The sequence below is a fragment of the Carassius carassius genome, chromosome 36, assembly GCF_963082965.1.
Source record: "Carassius carassius chromosome 36, fCarCar2.1, whole genome shotgun sequence".
Lineage (NCBI taxonomy): Eukaryota > Metazoa > Chordata > Actinopteri > Cypriniformes > Cyprinidae > Carassius > Carassius carassius.
The window spans coordinates 18558201-18583518 of record NC_081790.1 but is presented as its reverse complement, the minus strand read 5'-3'; the positions used below and the strand labels follow the sequence as shown (position 1 = coordinate 18583518).

The following is a 25318-nucleotide window of genomic DNA, read 5'->3' as shown; positions in this document are numbered from 1 at the left end:
CACATGCTTGCACTTTGGAGTAATTTGATGCTTCATTTTGCCCCACATGCTTAAGCAACAGATATCCTCATTTATTTTTAGAGAAGAGATTGTTAACTTGCTATGCAATTATTAGGCCGGTAATTCTAGTGAATATACTCATCGAAAGAGGTGTAGAGATTTATTGACTACTATCTGAAAATAGCAAATTAGGTGGAATTTAAAATGTCAGTAACCAACTAATAATAAGAAACAGCGCAGAATCCTAAATATTTCTTCATTTCATGTCACACAAACATTTAGTGTAATTCCAGATTTCAATTTATTTTTGAATCCCAGCTTTTCATTGTCATTTCAGAGCTCTGAGCCCCATTTTATTTTCAGGTCAGATGTTTTCAGTGAGAATGCTTTCGAAGTATGCACTGAGGAGCAGACGATGACAGTGTGTTTTCTTCCCCAAAGGAGGTGCTGTAAGTCTGTGCATTCTAAATGCAAATGGTAAATAACGAAACCTGAAAGTTTGACTCAACTTTCAACTTGTTGAGGGAAAGAAACAGTTTGAGGACATTGGTTTTCATTTATGTGCATGTTATAATAAATGACACCAAATCTTTGTTCCAAAACAGTACACTGCCCCACTGCCTACTAATTTCTGATGTGGAATGCTCTACATACACAAACAGCATTCAACTCACAAATGATTTCAATAGAGTTTGATGTTAACATCTTTCCAATCTAACTGCACACTATTGGTAAGCATAAAAATAATCAGCAATTGTGTATATTTCAGTAAGTATATTTCTAGTCAGCATTACTCTTCACTTTTATACCGTCTTGGGATAATTATTATTATTTTGTCACTGAACATGTCACAATGCCTTTGAATTAGTCTACAATAAAATATCTTAATACCATAAAGCCTGACATAAGAAATGAAACAACAGTCAGATTTCCCCACCAGAATAGAGCGGTTTATTGAAAAGTTATGAAGTTATGAATTTTGCATATATATGTATATATATATATATATATATATATATATAGAGAGAGAGAGAGAGAGAGAGAGAGAGAGAGAGAGAGAGAGAGAGAGAGAGAGAGAGAGAGAGAGAGAGAGAGAGAATGGAGCTTTGAGAAGGGGAACACCTTTTTAAAAGTTTATTCAGAGGCCTAAACTGAGAAAAATTATGCAATTTGATGCAGATGCTGATATTTATATGGCTTAAAGTAAGGTGAAATTGTCTATCCTTAAGATGATATTGAAATGTTTATACTCATGTTTTATATTTAATGCTTAGTTTTATTGTGGGGGGTAAAACATATAATGTAATAATGATTCAGAGATTTACACATAAATATTCCTCAAAAGCCTGTTTGGTCATATTTGATAAATTTCTTTAAAAAAAAAAAAAGATAAATAATCAAGTAAACCTAAGATGAGTCAGTCCCATTAGTCTTTATCTTTAAATACTTTAAATACTAACAATATAAAATATTTTAATTTTAATTTATAAAAATCAGTAAATATTTCACAGCTAATTTTTTTTTTTCAATTATACCAAAAGGCCATTTACTTGGCAAAAATAGTAAACTATCAATCAGACACCAAAATGCAGTAGATTGTAGGTTTTTCAGCAAAGTTTTAATTTAGAGGCCTTTAGAGATTTGCATTTCGATCATGATAAAGTAGGCTTAGGGTTAAAGGAAATGTTAAACCAAGAAAAGAAAATTCTGTCATCATCCTCATGTAGGTCCACACACACACATTTCTAACAATTTCTCAGAAATGTTCTACAAAATATATGTATAATTAAGATAATGTAAGACCTATGAATATTGCCTTTGCAGGTAGCTCACTAAAGCACATGAGAAGGCTCTGTGTGATGCTCTGAATTCTTTATTACTAATGTGAGCAATGAACTCACACTAGGTGTTTGCTAGGTAATCAACTGTTCTCTCTTTATGGCTCATTTAGGGCAAATGCTCTGGCTTCAAATTGCTAAAAAACACTGCCTTGAACTGGTTTCTGCTCCAACATCCTTTGGTTTTTCACCTTGAGCTAGTGAGGCTCCTTACTTAAAGCTTCAAAGGGGAGAAAAAATAAAACAAATATAAATCAAACCATGATTTAGTTGTTCATCTGCGTTAATTGTCAACCCTTGAAGTACTGTTGGGATTTATCACTGTCTTTATTTCTTTTATCCAAGTCAAAGCAAAGATCTATAAATCATCTCAAATACTGTTTTTTTTAAACCCCTGCTCACCGGAGGAGAGAATGTGGGGGTGTGAGTGTGAGAATTGAACAGGGAGACACAACAAAGGAAAAAACAACAAGCCTGTTTACCTTGAATTATTAAATGAGATGCAGAAAAGAAAATCTGGATGATCAGGGCTGTCACAGCTTCATGTCAACGGTCGAAACGTGGCCCCTGTGACAAATTCCCATGCAGCTTGAAGGGATACCCCAGGGCCCTCTCTGTTCATGATTCAGATCCACAGGCGGTTCCTTTCTTCGCATTTGACTTACACATCCGGCTTCTTTGTTTTAAAAGAGAAACTGAGAGAAGGCAAAAAGAAAAAACATTTACTTGAGCAAACAACATTCTCAAATAACCTTTCTTTTTTCCCTTGGCCTTCAGTTCTTACTCATTAGAGATGGAAAATAATGACATTACAGACTGCTTTCCTACTGTGCTGAGATAATTATCAAGTGTTTGATTTATATAACCCTAGGCATTCGATTTCTTGAAAGCGCTAATAATGCTGACACTTGCATGCTATTGAAAGCCATTCAATAGCTTTTGGCATTAAGCGTTAAGTCACTGCATTGGAGAGCTTTCTGGCACACATCTGCACAGTCAGCGGAAGTGGGAGCGAGATGATTGAGAAACACAAGATGATAGAACATTTGACAAGCGCAACCCTTGCAATTCTCCGATAAGTGAATGCGGCAAAAGCATCTGTCAGATTTCAATGTGTACGCTGCTAAATGAGGATGCTGGTTAAAATTTTTACATGTGCACTGCTATAAATCTAATCAATCTGAGTACAGCAAATAAGATCCATACCAAAATGTATTGTGTAAATGCGTAATACCCTATTTAAAATACATAAATGCAATGATAATTGCTTTATAATTTCCGCATTTCATCACACTGATTAATTTTTTTATAGTGTATTGGTTACCAAGGAGACAAGCATGTCAGTGAAGTGCTTGAGATGAAATGTGAGACATGTGATGTGTGAAGAAAACAAAGGAAACCCAAGGTTAATATCACTTGAAGGAAATTACTGTATATTTCCAATCAAGCGATAATTTTGTCAAATTATGCAAAGAGCGTGAAAACATTGTTTAATTGTGTGTATTTAGAGTGCATTACATGCTAGCTTTGTAATGACTCTTAGCAAGACAAAGGAGCTGGGGTTATGGGGATTGAAATGTGGTGGAAATTAGACTTTCAGACAAAAAATGGCATAATTCCTGCTTATTCCTTTTGTTTTTTATGTTCTTCGTTATCTTTAAAGGGATACTCCACCCCAAAATGAAAATTTTGGGGTGCAGTTTGCGTTCAGTGGATATTTTCTAATATGGCTACCGTGATGTGGAGAGACACAGAGGAGACAAATTGTTGAATAAAGTCATTATTTTTGTTTTCTTTGCGTATAAAAATTATTCTTGTCGCTTCAAAATTTTACGGTTGAACCACTGATGGCAGATGGACTATTCTGACAATGTCTTTCATACTTTTCTGGACCTCGACATTGTATTTTACTTGGCAGTTAATGGGACAGTCACAAGCCTCCCGGTTTTCATCCAAAATGTCTTAAATTGTGTACCAAAGACAAACAAAGCTTTTACGGGTTTGGAACGACATGGGTGTAAGTGATTAATAACAAAATGTTGAAGCTCTCAGACCTATTGATGTTCTATCATGAGAGGTTTAGCCCTTGTTACGTGCATCATGATGTGGAAGACGTCAGGGATGAAACTATATTTAGCCCTCAGCGGGTGGGAGTGTGTTTGTGCTTGTGGCAGGATTATCGCTTGACAGTTTCAGTGTTGTCACCAAATCTTTACATCCCACATTTCAAGCACAGATTATTGAAAACGCTGTATTTCTTCTACATATCATGCAGTGGTGAATTGGGTTAGATATTGTGTAAATTCATTAGCACACATCCTATACATGATTTTCATCCGTTTTTATCAGTCAGTAAGGCCTGTGTTTGATAAGGCACAAAAATATACCTCATGTTCCTTATTACTCGGGTTGTATTACATGTAGTAAATTTATTATCAATATGTCATTTTTATTGAATTGTCGTTTATATGCTTGTGGTTTATGAATAAAAAAATTACAGATATTTTAAGTTATTTTTCTCAGCATATGTTAAGATTATAATTTATGAAAATATGAAAACAATCCAACATGCATCACAGCTTATTATAATAAAATATCATAAAAACATCAAATAAACTGTAATTTCACTATTATACCATGATCCAAAGCCTAAAGATAAGTTATGCGAATGTTCTGTATCCATGTAGCTAGGTGAGCTACTTACACAGACCTTAAAGAAACAACAACAAAAGAAAATGTGCTGAAAATCTTTTACTCCCCAGGTCATTCAGGATGTAGACGAGTTTTTTTCTTCATCGGAACATATTTGGAGAAAATTTCTATTATATTACTTGCTCACCAGTGGATCCCTTTGCAGTGGATGGGTGTCGTTATAATGAGAGTCCAAACAGCTGATAAAAGCAAGTGTCCCCAAATCTGTTGAAGAACAAACTTATTAACACCTTGGAAAGTCTAAGGGTGAAATCCTTTTTAGCATATTTTAATTTTGGGGTGAACTATAATGTTTGAAGTATTGGATCCTACAATGCCATGTGCTCAGATTAACCTTCTTTATCAAGTATGATGAATGGAATAATATTGGCCAAGGGTTTTAACATCTGTTTCTTTACTCATCATCTGCAAATGTCAAGAGACTTGCACACAAAACCAGGCTACTTACTGTACGTGCCACTCACTGAATAAAATATACAACATGAGGCCATGTGACAACAATGTAGCATCCATACAAGTGTTTTTTTCCAGCAACAGAAAAGAAAGGAAAGGTAGTATTCCGTTTTGAACAGAGCCCAAATGTGTGAATGTACAGCTCTATGACGCCATCCATTGGCCAGCCAAATGCACTGCAGCTCATAAACGCATTTTAATTATACTACATTTCATTTTATTTTCTTGGAAACATGAAAGCCTTTAAAGACTTATTAATGGTATATTTCGACACCAAAAAAACATTTCGATACCCACATATCATTATCCCATGTGGTTGATATAATCTTTTGGAAAGTGATGGACCTCAAATAAGTAATACAAATGAAGTGATCCACGTATTTTGTATGTGGTTTGATTTTCACGTTTAAAGAAACGTCGAAGCAATAAAAAGCAAAGCAGGACAATCTGTGTATTAGTCGCCATATAAATTCATTTTTAATTTTTAAAGTGTTTACAACAAAAACACGCCTCCCAAGTGTTTCTTAAATGCAGTTCATCAATTGTCATTGCTGTTATCATCGCATAATGATCTATAGCGCGTTTATTTAAAAAAAACTGCATCTTTGTTTTACTCGACTCGTCGACATCCGCAAAATTGACCTATTTTTGTGACTCCCATTTGCGGCCTGCCTCGCTGGCGTAAACAGTGTTGAGGCGTCGAGCGCACAGAAGAACCAATCAGATTGCTAGGTTTATGAGCAGCCAATGAGAAGGGCGCTTCTTATCGAGCCCTGAAACTCTCACGGCCGCCATGATGCTTGTTTGCCATCAGTGAGAAAGAGCAGCGGATCAGAAACAAAAGAAACGCGCATTCGTCTTTGTGAACTGGTATGAGCTTACAGGTAAACTTAACACGGATTTGAGGCATTTCCAAATGTATCTAATGGTATGCGAACAACGGAATATGTTTTCTTTCATATTGCTTTGCGGTGCTTTTGATGTTGGTCTAGTTTCGTAAATGTATAATCGCTTTTAGCTAGTTAGCTTATGAGGTAATTTGCTCAATCTGAACAGAGAGGAAATGATGGCTCAATAAGATTGGTATCCTTTGATTTGTATTCGCTGCGTGCGTGGGCGCTTTAAAATCTATGATAGATGGATAAATTTCACTGAATGTTGAGATCTATGTTGTTGGTTATGTAAGCAGCCTGCTGTGTCCATAGAGAAGCTACATAGGCTAAGTTAGCACCACAAGGTTTCTTCTATATATTTCTTAACATCATAAAACTTTATGGATTACTTCTGATAGTTCCAGGCGATTAACATCGCACAAATAAACTTTCAAAGTAACGTTAAATCCAAAGTTATATAGAGAGGCAACGTTTAACGGTCACATTGTTTGGGGGTCCGATCAAACTAATTCCCTTCAGCAGTTAGACAGCAAATCTGTGGTAAATACATATTACGATCTAAAGCAAATTAATTTCCTAATTACTTGTTCTTAATTGACTCATTAAGACAACTTGCCGATTTCTCAGTGAATTTGTCTCGCACAGCTAACTGAGCAATCCTAGCTCTGTATCGTGGCTCTGCTTAACAAACACGAGGTGGTGATGTTTTTGTTTGGGTTCCGTTGCACAGCGATGATGAAAGACTAAAAAATTAACCGCATCTGGTCCTGGCTGATTAGTTAGCGATAATCACTACAGTTATGTAAATGGAAATATACTGACTCCGTGTTTATTTGGAGTGCAGTTTGCAAGGACCTCAGCTGCACCTTTGTTTCTTGGAATTACTAGTAATATTACCCGACTTTGTTTGTGCCATAACTAACAAATGAAGAAGTGGTTTTAAAGGAAATTTAGTTCGAGTGAGTCGCCCTTCGCCTAAAATGCCAGCTACTCGAGAACGCTGGAAGCTTGCTACCACTACTTGGTAATTTCTTACAAAACTTTATCACCATTTGTCATCTTTTGCCTTTCCGCTTTATCGAGTGCTAATTTGTCATTTACGGGTTTAAACTCTTACGGTTTGTTTTAACTGAAAGCAGTTTAATGTAAATTTGAGGAGCGTGGTGACGTTGAACTACGCGCGAGTGTCTCTTTGTCATAAGCGTAATGGAAAAATCCCAACAGCTATTGATTCTGGAATTGCTTTTGTGTGTTCTCACTCTCTGAGTGTTTTCAATGTCTTTTTTTCCTAGGTATCTCACCTGGTCTTTGCACCCAATCTGTTTCCTGTCATATAGAACCACTTCCTGTGTGTTTAAAGTGCATGTGCTGTACATTTCCCGTAACAGTGTTCTAGTTAAAGTGATTGTCCTTTGTTTCAGTATTACAGGGATGCCCAAGGAAAAGTATGACCCGCCTGACCCGAGGCGGATGTACACTATAATGTCCAGTGAGGAGGCGGCCAATGGGAAGAAGTCATATTGGGCAGAGCTGGAGATTGTTGGTAATATTCGGGGTCTCAGATGGGGTCAACATGTTAGTGAACTCAAAACAGAATGCACTCAGTGTGTTTAAAGTTGGCATGACATGGAAAATTCACTTTATTTTCAAAATGCATGTTATAGATTTAAATGATTTATCTGTGCTCTTCCCTCTTTTTTTTTTTTTTTTTTTTTTTTTTTTTTTTACTTTATTGTTTTTAAGCATAACTGGAAATTCCAGTGAAAATGCCAGACTTCTTTCTGGTGACGCATACAGGAATTCTCCAATCATCACTTAGTGTGTTTAAACCCATCCCCACAAGATCACGTTGACCTGCCTCCACTTGAGCGTGATGCCCGCATCTCTAAATCCAAACAACAGCTGATGAATAGAAACAACTGTCCTACATTTTTTTTCCCATTACACTTGGATATTTGTCACAATATGGAAGAAAAGTGGTGTTGATTGTTTCACCGTGACTTTCAGTGCTTGTTATTCCAATGGAAAATGTTAATACTAATTAATCAAAATGTAGTAATTTGCTTCACCTGTAACTGGTTTTGGTTTTGGCTTAGGTGACATTGTTGGAATATGATGTTAAGCTGTAGGCAAAAAGCTTTTTCCAGTTTACACCGTTGTTGTAGTCAGTGTTACATTTTTAGTCTTTACAATAGTTAATGCAATAATGCCATATAATGTTGATAATACATTAGTTTTTTAGGACTACAGTAAATCAAGTTAAAATCTATGAGTTTGAATTTTGATTCAGTCAAATCTTAAAGCTATGCACATCCCATTGGTCATTACGGAAGAAAATCGTACATTTTATAGACAAAACTGAAATGCAGGACCCAGGCTGAGCTCTTGCGGGAAAAGGCAGTTGCTTTGTATTATGCTTTTTAATGTTTAGAAATGTTTTCATAAGCGCTCAACTTTTTATGGTTACATTCTTATCTGTAAGTGTTAGAAAATCCTAGAAGTGTTCGTTTTTCATAAAGGTTCTTCACAGGGAGCGAGTCTGTGAAACTTCATAGACTTCATTGAACAAGCACCAGCATGTGCGTCAAACTGACAGAGCACATCAGAAAAGGGGTGCTATAATTCTGACTGAAATGTGACTTTTATTAGGGGAACGGCGCCAGAGAAACGTCTATTTTATCCCGCTAAAAAAAAAGTGATAGGGCTAGTTTCCAGTAGCAACTGGGCAGGGTTTTGCTTTGAAAACCTGGCAACCCTGGTTCCTTCTGCTTCAGCCCAGATACTGAAGTGTGCATCGTACGGACAGTTTTCTATCCCAAGAGACCGCGGGAGAGGAATCTGTAGCATAGCCTACAAGGATGCATTAAATATTGTTTTCATAGCCTTCAATTTATACTTTACATATTCCACATCCTGCCTAATGTTGTCCTCCAAATAGAGTAATTCAATTTGAGCTTTTATGCGATTAATAAATTAAATAATCAGAAGTTGCAGCCCTAGAATTTAAAAAGATTTATTTGGGATGTTGATCTTCTTGAGACTGAACTCCGGGAATTGCCCTTTTTTTTTTTTTTTTTTTTTTCTTTTTTTTTTTGCCCTGTCCTTTTCAGTTTACCTAGAAAATACATACATTTTGCTGAAGTAAAATTAGCAAATGCTATTTCATGTTTTCAACATTTTAGTATGTTGACTTAAGTCCCGTTAAAGGGTTTTTATTTATATTTGCGTGTGTGCTTACACATTTAACTTACTGTTCATGCTGTCTTTTCTTTGCAGGAAAAGTGAGGAGTTTAAGTTCATCATTATGGTCCCTTACCCACCTCACTGCTCTTCACATCAGTGATAACTCACTTTCACGAATCCCGCCCGACATTGCCAAACTACACAACTTGGTGTACCTGGACCTCTCGTCCAATAAGATCAGGAGCCTGCCCGCCGAGCTAGGCAACTTGGTTAATCTCAGGTAAGAAGCTAATTTTCTGTTTATTTGCACACTATAAATTGCACGGGTTGAAACCACCATATAGATTTTTTGTAAGGCAGATGGATGAGATTATTGTGGTAGCTTGCAGATACTTTAACCCCATACTTGCTTTTACAAGTCATTATAGCAGTGTTTCCACTGCTTGAACTTTACTCAGGAGCTAGGGACTTTGGGCTGGTACTCGGTGTGTTTCCAGGAACCAGGATCTAAATAAAGTTCCGCATTAAAAAAAAAAATGCCCCTCAGAAAGTCCCTGCTGGTGAGGTAGTACTTTTTAAAAGTTCCGGAACTTTCAGGGGCAGGACTTGGGCGCTAAACATGCTGATTGGTTGAGTTCACGCAGCTTTGTGATTTCGACCACCATTTATTCCAATCATTTTCAAAAATATTACTGTTATTGTCATGAAATGTCATTTTTAAAGTATTTCAGGCGAGAATGTAGTTGTTTTAAACTCAAATTTGCTGTTTATTTATAAAGAAAGTGCTTATTTAAAAATGTTTTGCCGATTTCGGAGACGGTGAGCTCCACGCGATCAGCGGGAGCTCAGTCCTCATGTGTCCGCCGAGAGCAGCCTCCCCTCGGCTAGACCTTCTGTTGTGTGCCGCTGGCTTTGATGTCTCTTTAGTGGTTAAACATAAAATATCATTCGTTTTGGGTAAATCTAACAGGTAATCTTTGGTCTGTATTCAATTTATCTATATGTTAAAATTAAAATAAAGTAGTTGATATAATATTTTTTCATTGTAATGGCTGTATATATACACATTTACCTGAACTAAGTAAATTTTTGCGGCTATTATGTTTTAATGAAAACGAAAGGAGGCAGTGATATTTGATATCGTATTTTGTTTTATTGTAAATATACAGTGAGGAAAATTGCAGTAGCCAAGGCGAGCTGGCTGATGTTATCAAGTAAGCTGCTGTTTGCAGAATTACCGGATTTGTGTCATTGTGGACATCACACTTCTGAGTCGAATGTACAAAGTCCGAACTACCGAGGATGCAATTCCAAAATTTGTTTACTTTGTATTGAGAAATGCGCGCAGACTTGAGTCACCAGACTTATTTGCCTAATCTTCCCGGTACTTTAGACCGTGGTGGAAACGCAGAAAGCAACAGGTCTGGGGCGGGGGGATAGTTCCTGGGGAACTAAGTTCCTGGTACAGTTGTTCCGGGTAATTTCAGTGGAAATGTGGCATTAGCCTCCAGGCTTTAATTAGGTCCTATATTCTTCAGGAGTGATGTTTGTCTCCAGGGGCTGTGCTCTGATAACACCACCATTCTTGTATGTGGGTGACACAGTGGTTTGCTCTGAATCAATTTCATTTGTCCCAGGTTGAAATGTTGCCACTTCTCTGGTAGTGTGATTACTGCTGCTTGGGAGGGTTATAAATCACGTTCTGAGTGCAGCTGAAATGCTACAGTGTTAGGTACCTTTTGAAAGTGGTTGGGATTTCATCCAGCTGCTGAAATGCACCAGGCTACTATAGGTTTTGTGCAGCATGGGGGCTCAAAGGCTGGTTGAGGATGTTCAGTTTTAGATAGTAGTTGGTTTTTCATGCAATATTTGATCCCTGTTTATTTTTGTGCTTATTGCTGTGTGATTATCACTGTTTTTATGGTATGCAAATTTTTGTCTGTTTGTTTCACAGGGAACTGCTTTTAAATAACAACCAGTTACGAGTTCTGCCTTTTGAGCTTGGAAAACTCTTTCAGTTACAAACGTTGGGTTTGAAAGGTACTACTTCCTTTTATAACCCGTAAAAGTTTAGTTTTGCAAGCCCAGATGGACTTTATGAAAGTATTTGCCTTTTCTGTGCTGGTTTTAGGATTTAGAAATAGTAAAAGGTGGTAAACTAACCTGAATTTACTACATTTATTAGTAGCAGAAAATCATAATCAAATTGGTCAAAATATCTAAAGTGTGCAGAGCTTTTCTCCAGGTGTGGATTCCATGTGGGCCTAGTTAATTGTTTATACATTTTTGCTTTGAAGTAACTTGCATTTAATACCATTCCTTAATTTTAGATTTTTATTTGGCTCATTCTACTGTTGCAATATAAGCTGTCACTTTTAGACTGGAATTGCAGTGCTGGCATTTTAAGTCTTTTTTTTTCATATAGTGATGTAGTAATATTTTGAGATTTAAATGTTGTTGTTTTTTTGTAAAGTAATCAGATCTTTACAAGTTATTCGTTATCTTTTTGTTTGGTGAAATGTTAATTTCTACAATTAAAGAGTTTTTTATTTTTCCCTCTTGGATTCACAATTAAATCATGGCATTTTTTTAGAAATCCAGATGTAAATTGTAATTTTGCAATGATCTATGTACTAGGGCTGCCCTTGATTTAGTATTTTCATTGGTCGACTTGTAGTCATTCATTTGAAGCAGAAGTTGACTAATCGCACGTTTTTTTAATAAACCATTTAAATCATTATAATGAGCCTTTAATTGCCTGCAAAGTCTAATAAGCTCTCAAATATACACAAAGCTTGCCACACCGCACCAGCAGAAGATTATGAATGTCAGGGAAAAACAGTAAGGAGACTGCATTAACATTTTAATATTTATACTTTGTTTTCGGATTAAGAGATTAAGTCGCAATAGTGGATGTTTCATACAGATTACGTAATCTGAGAATTTTTTTTCCATTTGAATTGGTTTATTTGAAAGTAGGCATTTCACATTCTATACTGTAGATGCGTTTTTGCCTGTAAGGCATTCACGGTTTCGCGCTCAAGTTCACAGACCGAGACAGCAGAAAGCGTATTATGTTTGCTTTCATTATTTTACAAAAGCACAGTGTTTTGAGTGCAAATAAATGTGGAGTCTATACATATTTGAAAGATGTATTCTTATCTGTATGAGCAGTATTTGAAGGGAGAGCGCACCGGCGCCTCCATCTGTCCTGCAGTGTGCTCTACTGTTCAGCTTCCACACGCCCCACACACACTTGAACCGCGCACGTTTCTCTAGGTTAACATTAGATTGAGCGGCCATGTAAAGTTGCTGATACTTTCATATTTCAGATAAGCAATATATGAGAAGTCGTTGAATAATAGTCAAGCATATGGATGTCCTGCCCGTCGATTAAGTACTGTATTAAGACTAGCTGTTAATGATCTGTTACGACTGTCACGGACTGTGTGACTCCGCCCATGGAATTTTCTTTTTTCTGCGACTAATACAATTTTGGTCGACTTATGATTAGTCCACTATAAGGGGGCAGCCCTACTTTGTACTGGTTCTGTAATTACACATGGCATGTTTCATGTTTGGTTGTGTCCTATAGGAAACCCACTTGCACAAGAAGTCTTGAACCTCTACCAAGAGCCTGATGGGACACGTCGGCTCCTTAACTACCTGCTGGACAATCTCGCAGGCACCAAACGTGGTGAGTCAACCCTTGTACAGCTGCCCCGCTTTAGTGGCAAGCACTTAAAAGCTTCTATTCTTGTACATGCTCTTTAGAACAGATTAGGGCTGAAACGATTCCTCGAGTGATCAAAAAATGATCGTGGCAAAATCCTCTGCCGCGAAGCCTCTTTTAATTTATTTTAAATCTCACGTCAGCTTCTTTCGCAAAGATTTTTTTTAATGTGACACAACGCGTTTACGTCACCCACAAAGCGGAAGGAGACACAAGCGCTGCGTCCGAAATCGCATACTGCAAGGAGTCAGCAGTGTTTTGATTTGAGGGAAAACGTAAAGAGAACGTCGTGGCGTGTGTCCATTGCAAGATAGAGCTAGCATACCACAACTAGGGCCCTATGATTTCCGCGATGCAGAAAATACGGAGGGAATCGCGAAATCCAGTCATAAAAACTGAATTTACAGTTTAACGCGGAATGACACGGAATTTGCTAAATTTTGAATGAATTAATCAAAAATAGGTCATTGCACTTACATTAAATCACGATATGGACTATGGACTATCTGTAAATATTAAGCCGGAACAGTCTATTTAAAAAATAAGACGTGAACGCATGAACAACATCTCCAGAACTGCTCTGACAGTCACTTCATGATCATTTGACCGTTTGATTTGAGTAAAACTAGCGTCACATCACATACACAGAACTGTAAAGGTACATCAACCCGTCAAAATAAAAGTCCGGTTAAAGACTGTTCAGCAGAATGTACATAGCCTACTACTAAAAAAAAAAAAAATCAAACTTTTTTTTTTTTAAGGTTTAATCACACAACATTTCTTCCATGTTATATTTTTAATAGTAAATCCCCTTTGTTTACCAAAAAGTTGTTAATTTTCAATAATTAAAGATAATTTAATGTTTTATGTGTTTAATGTGCATCTCAGAAAATGCTTCATTTAAAACCCCAACTGAATGTCACTTAAATGCACTTAATTCATCTGTCAACTTTATTGTCATTGTTCACAGTACAAGTACAGACAGAGAAACAATGGGTAATTGTTTATTTTTGATGTATGCATTGCATTCTATGCATTTAAAAAATAAAAAGGAAACTTTTTTTTCAATTTAAGAGACCCAGGAGTCTTATTTTCTCTTGCATAATTAATATTGCACTTTAAGCAAAAACACATTTTCTGATTACTCGATTAATCGATGGAATTTTTGGTAGTATACTCGATTACTAAAATATTCGTTATTGTTGTCTGAACATTTTCTTTTGATTTTCTTGAATTACTGTGGGGGTAATTACTATGTTCTTGCATGCAATGCAGCGTTCAGACCGTTTCCACTGAGTCATTGCTCAGTTTTAACTGAACAGTTCACTCACTGAGTGTATGATTTATTTTTTTCTTTATCATAGTACCTATAGAACATCCACCACCACGCTCATGGATACCACTGCAGGAGCACGACAGAACACGGCCAGCAGGTGAGACACTTTCACTTCAGTTCACATTGTCTCACACAGGCCATCACTGCACCATTTACTCTCACTTCTCTTTTACCCAGGTGCAGCTATTTAGAGTCTTTTCTAATAATAAAGTGCAAGATTTCCTCATTTAGAGGCAATTTTACTTCATGAGAGACCTAGGGCTGCACAATTAATCAAAAATGCTGAATTTGTGATTTAAGGTTATGTTTTGATTTGGCTGAGATTTGATTAGACATAGTTTGCAGGCACTGTGTCTGTAATATACTTTAGCACATGTGAGATTCTTGATATGGTGTTTTAGCCATTTGAGTTTGGTTTGCTTCAGATCTAGAGCTCTAAGTAACCTTTTTATTTATTCCAGTTCATGGTTTTCTGATGTAATGGTTTAAGCATCAAAAAGCATATCGAATCATTTGAATTTATAACTGACTAAAGCCCTTTGAAATTCTTCCCCTTTTTTTCCCATGTTCCATTTGAATTAAATATAAATCTTGATTTGAGAATTTATCAAACTGTAGTCAGCACGAGTTCTTAATGGAACTTTTTTAAAACTATAAGCAGGAAAATAGGTTTTTTTTTTTTAATGTTTATTTTGGTGGTTTGTGGTGAAGACTGCCAAATTATATGATTTCCTTAAAGTGTCATAAAACCCTCAAACACATTTTTGAGATCTTAACGTGAATGGGTTGCATTTCATGGCCGAAACCGGTTTCCTATTTTTTTTTTTTTTTTTTTTTTTTTTTTATGGAACAAACAAGAAAATAGTATGCATAAACAAGATGTTTATTTGGTATTATAAACCATAACATAAGTAGCCTACATTCAATACAAACATAGATGGTACAGACATCAACATTTAGCTTTTGTTTTTGAATTGGGTTGAAACTACATAGAACTGGCCTTAAATAAAAACATTAACTGTAACCATGTGAAATTAAAGGCAATAACTGCATAGTTCTACAATCCAAACAACACAATCAACACACAATCAATAAGATGTTTTTTAATCCGCATTCAGTATTTTTTTTTTTAGTTTTTAAATTTGGTTTTAAATAGTCTTTACCAGTGAGACTAAATAATAGTGTGCTATATAAATTTCTTCCAAAATGTTAAAATCAAATGTTGGTGCGAATAAAGATGCAAAAGTGTTTCATTGGTCCAAAAAAATAGGGTAATGATTCACTTTTTTTTTTTTACTTTAGCCAACTATTCACACTAATACTGGCTCAAGTTTAATAGATGTGAATCATTACCTTACAATGTTTTATTTGGATGAATGAAACTTTAGTTCTGGTTTTTCAAACGTGTATGCAAGTTCTACTTAAAAAAAAAAAAAAAAAAAAAAAAATCAGTTTAGTCTGTTTTGTTTCTCATCCAACATGCGAGAAGTTGAACTGAACATCCCTTCGCTATCTCTGCTTGTGCAGGGCACGGACAGGTACAGTACACTCTCGCAGCTTCAGTGAGCGCAGGAAAGGGGCTCTTATTTGTGCAGTAGGCCGTTCGCTGCCTGCTATCTGTGCCTCAGACATGTAGCTCTGCAATTCCAGTGCTGAATTGCTGCCCGTGTCCTGCGCACAGATTTTGAAATACTTCCACACAAATGACATGAGAGTAAATGATTACAATGTAGTCTGTGCACGCGGGCGCACTTCCGGAAAAATCGGCCGAAAAAAGACCAAAAACCGGCCAATTGCAGATCGCGTATTTTAAGCAAAAACTGGTGCATCCCTAGTATTATTCATAAGAATGAAGTCTTATGATCCAAACACTGTGCTGTATTATGCATGAGGTTGTCTTGCAGCGCAGAATTGAAAACTCATGGAAGGGCTTCTGCGCTGTCAGCTCACCTCTGTAAACATGTTTGTAACAATTTAATATGTAACATGTGGCGCGCGCATGAAAATACCACGATTTTAACCATAGTCTTTGGTCCTGGAGGCACCCCAACACTGCACATTTTGCACGTCTCCTTTCTCAGACACACCAGTTTCAGGTCTTGGAATCTCTACTAATGAGCTAATGACCTGAATCTGGTGTGTTTAAGGAGACATGCAAAACATGCAGTGTTGGGGTGCTTAATATTCGTTGGTCTGTATGATGAGTGTATTGTAAGTTTGTGATTTTATTGATGGGGTTTTTTGCCCTCTTCCCATCCTCTACACTCCCATTTTTCCACGCCCATTTCTAAAGTCTTTTTCAGGTCTAAGGTGTGTAAAGCCAGTGCTGGAACAGAGGGTTTTCATGACACTTTAAAGATGCACGAAAGATACATTTTATAATAATACTGTTTAAATATTGAATGTCTTTGTAAAAAAAAAAAGTTATGTCAGCGTTACTGAAGTCTTGCTTACTCTCTTCACACTTTAGCACTTTTCTCTGTAATGTGCTACAATGTGCTGTGTGACAAGTACGCCACACGCCAGCTCTATGGCTACTGTCCCTCCTGGGCCCTCAACTGGGACTACAGGAAGAAGTCCATCATGCAGGAGATTCTCGGCTGCAGTGCGGATATTATCAGCCTACAGGTTTGTCAGCCGTTCACATAACTCTAGATGTAGAACTGTGCTTTCAAGGTATTTCAAATGTTGCAGTATTAACCAGTGACTCAAACTGTTCAATTACTGTATGTGATGTCTCATTTACACCCAGTCTAAAAATCTACCTCTTTTGTGCCCAATAGGAAGTGGAAACGGAGCAGTACTACAACTACTTCCTGGTGGAGCTGAAGGAACAAGGTTATGAAGGATTCTTCAGTCCAAAGTCCCGAGCCAGGACCATGTCTGAATCTGACCGCAAACATGTGGATGGCTGCGCAGTCTTCTATAAAACAGAAAAGTGAGTCTCCCATAAGCAGACTGCAAGTCTTAAGATTAGTGGTTTGAACAAGAGTTGTTCTAGCATATGGTGTTTCCATGTGTCCTGACCTCACTGATTCTGTCGAGCAGGTTCAGTCTGGTGCAGAAACACACAGTGGAGTTCAACCAGCTGGCTATGGCAAATTCAGAAGGTTCAGAGGCCATGTTGAACAGGGTGATGACAAAGGACAACATCGGAGTTGCTGTACTACTAGAGCTGCGGAAAGAGATTATGGAACAGTCTGGTCTGTTTTATTTTCCCCCTTTCTTTTTGCAATTGGTAGATGTGACTTCAGACTAAATCTGTATAGGGCCTTTCGCACCGCACATTCCATGTCCATTATTTTGAAACCTGCTAGACACAACAAAAACGTAGCTCTGTTCAGTGTCCTCCATCCTCCTGTTGTTAATGTTGTTGAACGCCGCTCCCAAATGACATCGCTGTCGACCAGCTGACGTCACGTTGTAGTACACGGTCGGTGCGAATGCAACCCTTTAAATGGTATCTGGAAATGGTTTACGCAAAATCATCCCAGTACTTTAGTACTGTACATTTAGTTCGGGAACTAAAAGGGTGCGAAAGTCTTTATGATGAACTGAAAACAGAAAATTACTCAAGTATGTACGGGGTGAACAATTTTTTCAGCCTGGTTCTCATAAGAGAACCTGGAGATTTGGTTTGGTCCTCACACTGCATGTAGTGTGACCCATTAAATATAACTAAAAAAAATGAATTCATAAGTTATAATATTATTGCACTATTTATATTTTTTTAAATAAAATCTTAGTAAAACTAAATAATAGTGTGTGTGATTTAATATTATTACAAATAAAAGGCAGTCCTAGTATTAAATACAAATACATTTATTTTATAGTAAACTTAAATGTATTCTTTGTTTGCCTCTTTAAGAAGAATCGCTTTATGTATTTCCCCAATTTTAAGTCACTTTGGATAAAAGTAAATAAATAAATAAAAGCGTTTTCATCATATTCAAACTTAAAATCGGCAGGCTTTTATTTTGGCGGGTTGCCGGCATGTAAGTATATGCGCTTCCGGATTTGCCGCTGCTGATTAAAGAGCGTCAGTTGATGAATGTCACCTTTTTGCTTTGTGCTTTGAAAACGAGATGGCAAAGCCTAGATTTATGCTGTCAGATTGAAAATAAAACTTATATAGTACAGTTTGTGATCTAAAATGATAATTGTGTATTAACAGCTGTCAACAATGTTGGTACGCAAATGTGTCAGAACATTTATATAACGTATCTTTTATTTTGGTCGCACCTATGGACCACTTATGTGCACCCCTGAGTATATAGATATTTAACTATTCACACTTATACCTGAAAATATTGGTAAAAAAAAAAAAGGTTTTGTTAAATAACTCTTCTGCCAATCACTAATTTTTCAGCAACATTTAGCAAAATGATTGCCAAGCAGTGGAAAGCATGTTTAATTTATTAATACTAATTTAATGAAGTCGCAGATGTTTATGGAGTTATTCAAATGCTTTGAACGAGGCTCAGCCAATCATATTTAAGGAATATTAAATTTAAAATCACTAATTTAATAAACCTGTTTAGTGTAATTCTAGCAGATATCTATTTTTCAAAGTGTCACAAAAAATATTACAATTCTGTACCTTTTTATTCTTAACTAAAACCATAGAGACATTTTATGAAATGTAAAATAAAACAAATGAACTGAAATGGAGTATTAAACCATTTCATCAAGTTGCCATTTTCATTTAGTTTACCTTGTACTAAAATTAAAACTGAAGTAAAAATGAAACCATATTGGCGTTTACAAAAAATGTCAAATGCTTCAAAATTGCTAAAATTTACTAACTCTAACTCAAAGACCATAAGTGTCTCAATGGCGGTCACATTTACTTTTATAGTACTTTTTTTTTTTTTTTTTTTTAAGTGGAGATAAATTCAGTGGAGCTTCACAGTATTCAACAGGAAAGTAACAGAATCAGTGATGCAAAAAAAAAAAGAGATGCAAATCCAAAATGCTATAAAGCAGCTGTAAGACAATAGTGTCATTCTCCAGCTCCAGTCAGTTCAGTGTTGGTCAAGTTTAGTAAGTGTGTAAAGGTCATTCATTCCAAATGAGTTCAGTAATAAGCAGCTCAACTGAAGACAGTAGTGTCATTATTCAACTTGAGTCATTTCAATTTTGATTTATTTTCAGTTCAGTAAGTGTTTGAATTCAGTTTTATTGATACCAACATAACACTGGGCTGAGATTAAGTCTCAAAGCAATATCTAAGCAGTTTCTCTCTGCTTTATAGCTGGAAAGCCTCTGCATGGCATGGAGAAACAGCTCCTCCTTGTGGCCAATGCTCACATGCACTGGGACCCAGAGTACTCGGATGTTAAGCTTGTCCAGACCATGATGTTTCTGTCTGAAGTGAAGAACATTGTGGATAAAGCCACTCGCAGTCTCAAGCTCTCCTCCATCTCAGGGGAAACCAATGCCATCCCTCTCGTCCTGTGTGCTGACCTCAACTCTCTACCTGACTCGGGTAAGTGTGCCATAACCATAGTGTTTAGAGACTGGTCTTTTATTCTTTATTGTTGATGGGTTTTCTCCATGCTCGCACAGGTGTGGTGGAGTACCTGAGCACAGGTGGTGTGGACAGCACCCACAAGGACTTCAAAGAGCTGCGATATATTGACAGCTTGACCAACTTTAACTGCAATGGCAAGAACGGCACCTCCAGCACCAGGATCACGCACGGCTTCAAGCTGAAGAGTGCCTATGAGAATGGCCTGATGCCTTACACCAACTACACATTTGACTTTAAGGTTTGATTTTTTTTTTTTTTTTTTAATGCAATGCTTGTATACATCTGTTTTAGCTGTTAAAGGCAGGGTAAGCCAAAACAAACATTCCCCTGCCCCAAAAGGTTCTTGTCTCTATTTTGATAGCTCCGCCCCACACATATGCCACCCGGGCAATGATTATCTCTGTGAAACCAAGCAAAACCATTATTACACCATGTCTACCCTGGTTTATATTTTACTACATAAAAAATTGAATATTAACCTAAAATCATCAGTAGGTGGCAGCAAAACACTCTATTATAGGGAGTCATTTGTTTTAAACCATTTTCGTTGAGGAAACAGAACAAAAACAGGAACTTGTGCCTAAAATGAAAGTCAATTAATATTAACTTGTTTATTGGACCGTTCATCACATCTGGAATCGTACTGATTATTATGTGTGATATTTAAGTATGAAATTCAAGTGTGTTGCCGCATCTGTAAACGAATACATTTTCCCGGTTAGTAGTGAGGATCCTACAGGTGACTAAATAAGATTTATTGCAATTTATTGTAATGCTGCTTTCCTCAGTTGGTCAGAACCAACATGGCAGGCTTGTTACTTGTTCTGATGAAAATATCATTGTGCAGATAACTGCATTTGCAGGTCTCCAGAGAGATGGTGACAGAGGCAAAACTTACGGACTGTAGCTTTAACTATATCAAATGATATAAATGTATATAAAAGCCATACGGGGGTATATAAGCCCCCTTATCTTGAACTTTTGGGGGAATTTGAAATGTATTTTAAGAGAGTAAATCACAACTCTAAATGTGCTCACGCAGTAGTCTAACCCAGTGTTTCCCAACCAAGGTGCTGCCTGTCGAGAACAGGGGTGCGGTGGAAAGTAATAAATACCGTAATTCCTCATAAATGCTGGGCCTCTTATAGTGGCCGGGGGCGTTGTCAACATGGACAAATAAAGGCCGGTCTTGAAGGCCGGGGGGAAATTTGTGCAGCAGTACACCCCAACCCAACAAGCTAGTTTCAAGAAGTTTAATGTTAAAACTGTCATTCACCATAACCTTATTTTTAAACATTTTTATCCTCAAAATAAAAATCACAAAATGTACAAATGTATTGTAACACTTTTGAAATGTATAATAATAATAGAAGCTTTTAATTGTTTGTAGCATGTTTTATCTTGGTGTCAAACCATCAATGGCACAGTTGTAAGGTTGTGTTTGTTTTTTCAGGGCATCATTGACTACATCTTCTACTCTACACCTTTGCTTAATGTGCTGGGTGTGCTGGGTCCCTTGGACCCCCACTGGCTTCACGAGAACAATGTCACTGGCTGCCCCCATCCCCACATCCCCTCTGATCACTTCTCCCTGTTTGCACAACTGGAGCTGCTCCTGCCCTATCTGCCTGCTGTCAACGGCATTCATCTGCCTGGTCGCAGGTAGTTCTCAGAGCCAGCAGAGGGAGCTCCGGCCCCTGCCTTTCTCTCTCATAGTGGAGCGAGAATGAGGCAAGGTCTGTTGTGTATAAATCAGAATCCATTAAGAGGAGATGGAGTGTGGCAAACTTTTATTCCCACAGATTTTAAGTCTTAGATTTTTCAGTCTTATCTCTACCACCTCCCTCACTTTTTTTTTCTTTTTTTGTTTTTCCTTTTCTACCCTCCGTTTCTGGGCACAATTAACATTCTTTCCTTTTTTTTTTTTTCAAACCCCTAAGGGCCCTGAGTGATCATGTAAGTTTTACCTAAAACAGAAAAAAAAGCTTTTTTTTTTATAGATAAATAACTAATAACTGAATGGCAATATCTTTGAAACGCATGCAGGGAGTCCAGATAAAGCAGGTTATCATGAAATGCATAATTTGGATCATGCTACTATGAAGCCAGTTTAGAGCAAGCAGCTGAATTTGATGAATAAAAAATAAAAAACGAATTTCACCAGCTTGGGTCAGATAGTCCGATCTCCAGGAGCAACCCTTAAAAAAGGGCTTTTAACGTGTAAAGAGAGCTGGCCGAACTCTTACATTTGCACTCAGTGGTGCTGAGGCCTCTCCACGGATGCTCGAGCTGTTCTCTAGTGATGGGTTTGCATGGCCCGCCATCACCACCTAGCGGGCCTTGTCCTCTCTTGTAATTAAATCCATTGGATGCCAGTGTAATTGCACCTTTTTTATTCCTGCTTTTAAGAAAGCAACATTTCAAGAGCCAAAATGGCCGACTTATGGAGTTGTCTAGCTTCATGTGCCATAGAGCCCTCATTGAACTGAGGTGCCCACTGATCTGGTGCGTGCAGCTGAGAAAGGGTTTCAGCGAAGAGAAATCATCTGGAATGGCCAGCTTTGTGTTAGCGTATGCAGGAAGCCTTTGCACCTGAGGAAGTTTGGCAGGAAATATGCTAGAACAGGCAAAGACGAGCACATCCCACTCATAGACCGATAAATTAAACTCAGTGTGACCAGTAGACGCCTAGCCCAGCCAAGACTCCAGGTTCTCTCTTTCTTTTCTTTTTTTTTTTTTTTTTTTGTTTCTACATGATTGTATACAAGCAAAAGTCCTGATCTACTGCAATTTTAATTTTATTTTTTTGTACGTACACTTTTAAGATTTGGATGAAAAATGATTGTATTGTAAATGCAAGCTAAATTCCTATGCGTTTTAGATCCTAATGAACATTCAAAAAAGACCAGCGTGTTTTTTTTTTTTTTTTGTGGTTTCTGCTGTATAAAGTTGCACTTGTCCAGGTTCCCGTTTTTACCCAGTGCGCACTTTTTTTTTTTTTTTTTTTTTTCTTCTCTCTTTTCATTAATTATTTTGGAGGTATAATTCCACTGAGACAGATATCTGGTGATGTGGTCCCGTTACCGGCTTTGATATTCAAGAACATATGACATTGTGCTTCACTGATTCGTTTCTCGAAGCGCACTGCCAGTGCTATCAGTGAACACCTGAACAGCCTCAATCTCTCTGTACATCTTCACCATATTTATACAATATCCTCATTTCTGTTTTGTTTTTGTTTGTATTCTCTATCAAGTATCTTAATCTTCTGATATTTTGGGGTGTCTACAAAGTCAAGTGAGTGTTTCTGCTGTGCCAATCGTGATTTGGAGAAATCCTATTGGTCTCCATGTTTTTTTTGTTTTTTTTTATTCTCGTTTAAATTCTCTATTTACTGCCACTTCCTCCCTCTCGACTCAGGCAATTCTCTTTAACCGTATATTTTGCTTGTGCGTTTCTCTTTGTTTGGATCTCGTTCTGTATTACACTTCCTGCTAGATCACGGTTATCTCCTAGTGTCGTGCCATCTAATGCATTCTGCCACAAGGCCAAGTGTAAAGCTCGATTTACTACTGTAAAGCCTGTTCTCTGACCTGATGAAAACATGGTGTTTTGTTTTTTTTTGTCTGTTTTCTGCTCTAAACGCAAGGCCAGAGTACTGTTACTGTAGCGCGGTCTGATTTTTAACTTCATCTACGGTGGCATCATCGTTTATTGCCGCGTGCTCGCGAAGCCAAATTGTTTTCCCCATCCCTCTTGAGTTTGTCATGTTTTAAAAATCATATGGATTGACAAGCACTTATTGTAGATCACTGGTGCAGCTACTCACTTGCTTTTTTTTTTTTTTTAAATGAAAACATACTTTTGCCATGAGGCAGAGGTCAATTTTAATGACTTTTATTAAGCAAGAGTAAATAGATGAACTGGGGAGGACCATCTTATAGTTCCCCTTTTGGTGTCCCTTTTTTATTCTTCACATTATCTCAGTCAGTTTTGTTTTTCTTCTGGTTGTTTTTAATTGAAAGCAACTTGTCTGGTTATATTGGATTGCTGATGGTGTTGTAGTAAAAAGATTTTTGTAAAGTGTGAATAAATAATGTATCATGTTTCCTTTCTTTGAAATGAATTGTGTTGATGTGTGTATTATATCTAATAGTTTGTCATTTTGCTTTTGTTTTGTAATACTCAAAACCAAAATTTTTTTGTAAAAATGTTGGCACACTGAATTATAGATTTATATTGTTGCTAACCTTCACTTCGAAATACTTTTGAGAAAAAACAAATGCGTCAATGAAATCGTAGAGTCTCACAGAGAAATAAAGCTGTCATTTTGTCACCAAACAATTTCAACTTTGACCCTGAGCTTTGTGGCGTTTCACCTCATTTGAGAGCCAGTTTGTTTAAAGCGTACAAATACGTTTGAGTTGTGGTAAGCATTGCAGACACTTATTTCTCTCTCTCTCTCTCTCTCCTGTTTTCCCTACTTTCGTTAGGGGTTTTCTTGCTATTGATCTCCAGACAAAAAGTAAGGTTAAAGGTAGATGAGATGAAAAGACGTCTTTTATATTAGCAAGTGTTCTTGTTCTCCTTTGTGTTCTGTGCACTCTTTAGTGTCACTGACCTCTGAAAAACTCACTTCTAATAAATTGTGCATGTTTAGATGTTGTTGCCATTGCCATATCGTTGTTTAGAGGCATTTGTTTCCTTTGGGTCAAAGATAATGGTTTCAGGTGGTGTCTTTTGCACGACAAGCAAAAACAGCGTAATGCTAATCATGTAAACATGCTCAACTTGGCAATAATGACTCGCAGCCATGTCACCCCTCCTTTTCAGATCCACTTGAGCAGATGTTTCAGGCTTTACCATAGAAATTCTTTTCTTTTCCTTTTCCTGTTTCATAGTCGACTTTTCTCTGTCAGTAGGGGTAGTAGTTCAATGGTCAGGATTGTGGTTGAATCAGCTGAGAGTCAATAAGTATTTAGGTAATGTCACTATATAATGCACTGGACCAACTCTTGTTTACCATTTATGGAATACCAGCATAACACTTGCACAATGTAAAAACAAAAATATATATATTCCCATATATATGTATGGGAAAAGAACATAGATGTAAAAATAAAAAATTAATGGCAGCTGTTTTTAATTCAATATTAAGTGTTGGGGATAAAAACCTAATGGTAAACAAGGGGTTTTTGGATTTCACCGTTTCTCCAGTTCTCTTGTTTCTCTAAGTATTGATGTGTTTATAACAGGGTCAGCTTGTTTCCTTTACACCTATGTATTTTTTTTTTCCTACTCATGGTTAAATAAATTCTATATCTGTTTCAGTCTTGGTGTTCTGTGTTCATTCTTAGTTTTTTTTTTTTTTTTTTTTTTTTTTTCAAAATGTTAATACACATGTAGGCTACAGAAGTTGATTTCTTCAGTGTCCCACAAAAGTTATAAACGTATTTTTTAACAGCCCATTTTAACTGCAGGTCTACCATTGTTTGAATAAAACGGATAGCTACGCCCCCAAACCCATGTCATTGGTTGAGCTTCAATTGCTATGTCTGCCTGGATGCACAAATGACAATATATTGGTAGTACGCGGTCATTGTTGTTTGCACAATTTTAAGGTAAATCAACCTACAA

The 25318-nt window shown here is 37.0% G+C and overlaps 1 protein-coding gene and 1 long non-coding RNA gene across 3 annotated transcripts; one reads left to right on the top strand and one right to left on the bottom strand.

Annotated features, from left to right (window-relative positions):
* Positions 1 to 1993: 1993 nt before the first annotated feature.
* LOC132117370 (uncharacterized) lies at positions 1994 to 6332 on the bottom strand. Its single transcript, XR_009425746.1, has 4 exons — positions 6218 to 6332; positions 4678 to 4754; positions 2321 to 2533; positions 1994 to 2058 (listed from the first exon to the last, which is right to left on the bottom strand). It is a non-coding gene; the product is annotated as an uncharacterized LOC132117370 (long non-coding RNA).
* On the top strand, positions 5741 to 25011 carry LOC132117368 (CCR4-NOT transcription complex subunit 6-like). 2 transcript variants are annotated; one of them, XM_059526626.1, is made up of 12 exons: positions 5741 to 5887; positions 7318 to 7439; positions 9173 to 9359; positions 11034 to 11119; positions 12675 to 12776; positions 14177 to 14245; positions 16619 to 16776; positions 16932 to 17086; positions 17197 to 17351; positions 19403 to 19636; positions 19717 to 19919; positions 21135 to 25011. In XM_059526626.1, the coding sequence occupies exons 2-12, from the start codon at positions 7328 to 7330 to the stop codon at positions 21345 to 21347; spliced, it is 1674 nt and encodes a 557-aa protein (XP_059382609.1). In that variant the 5' UTR covers positions 5741 to 5887; positions 7318 to 7327; the 3' UTR covers positions 21348 to 25011. The 2 variants fall into 2 exon arrangements, with proteins under 2 accessions (XP_059382609.1, XP_059382608.1); XM_059526625.1 differs by lacking the exon at positions 5741 to 5887 and adding an exon at positions 6507 to 6920.
* Positions 25012 to 25318: the final 307 nt, after the last annotated feature.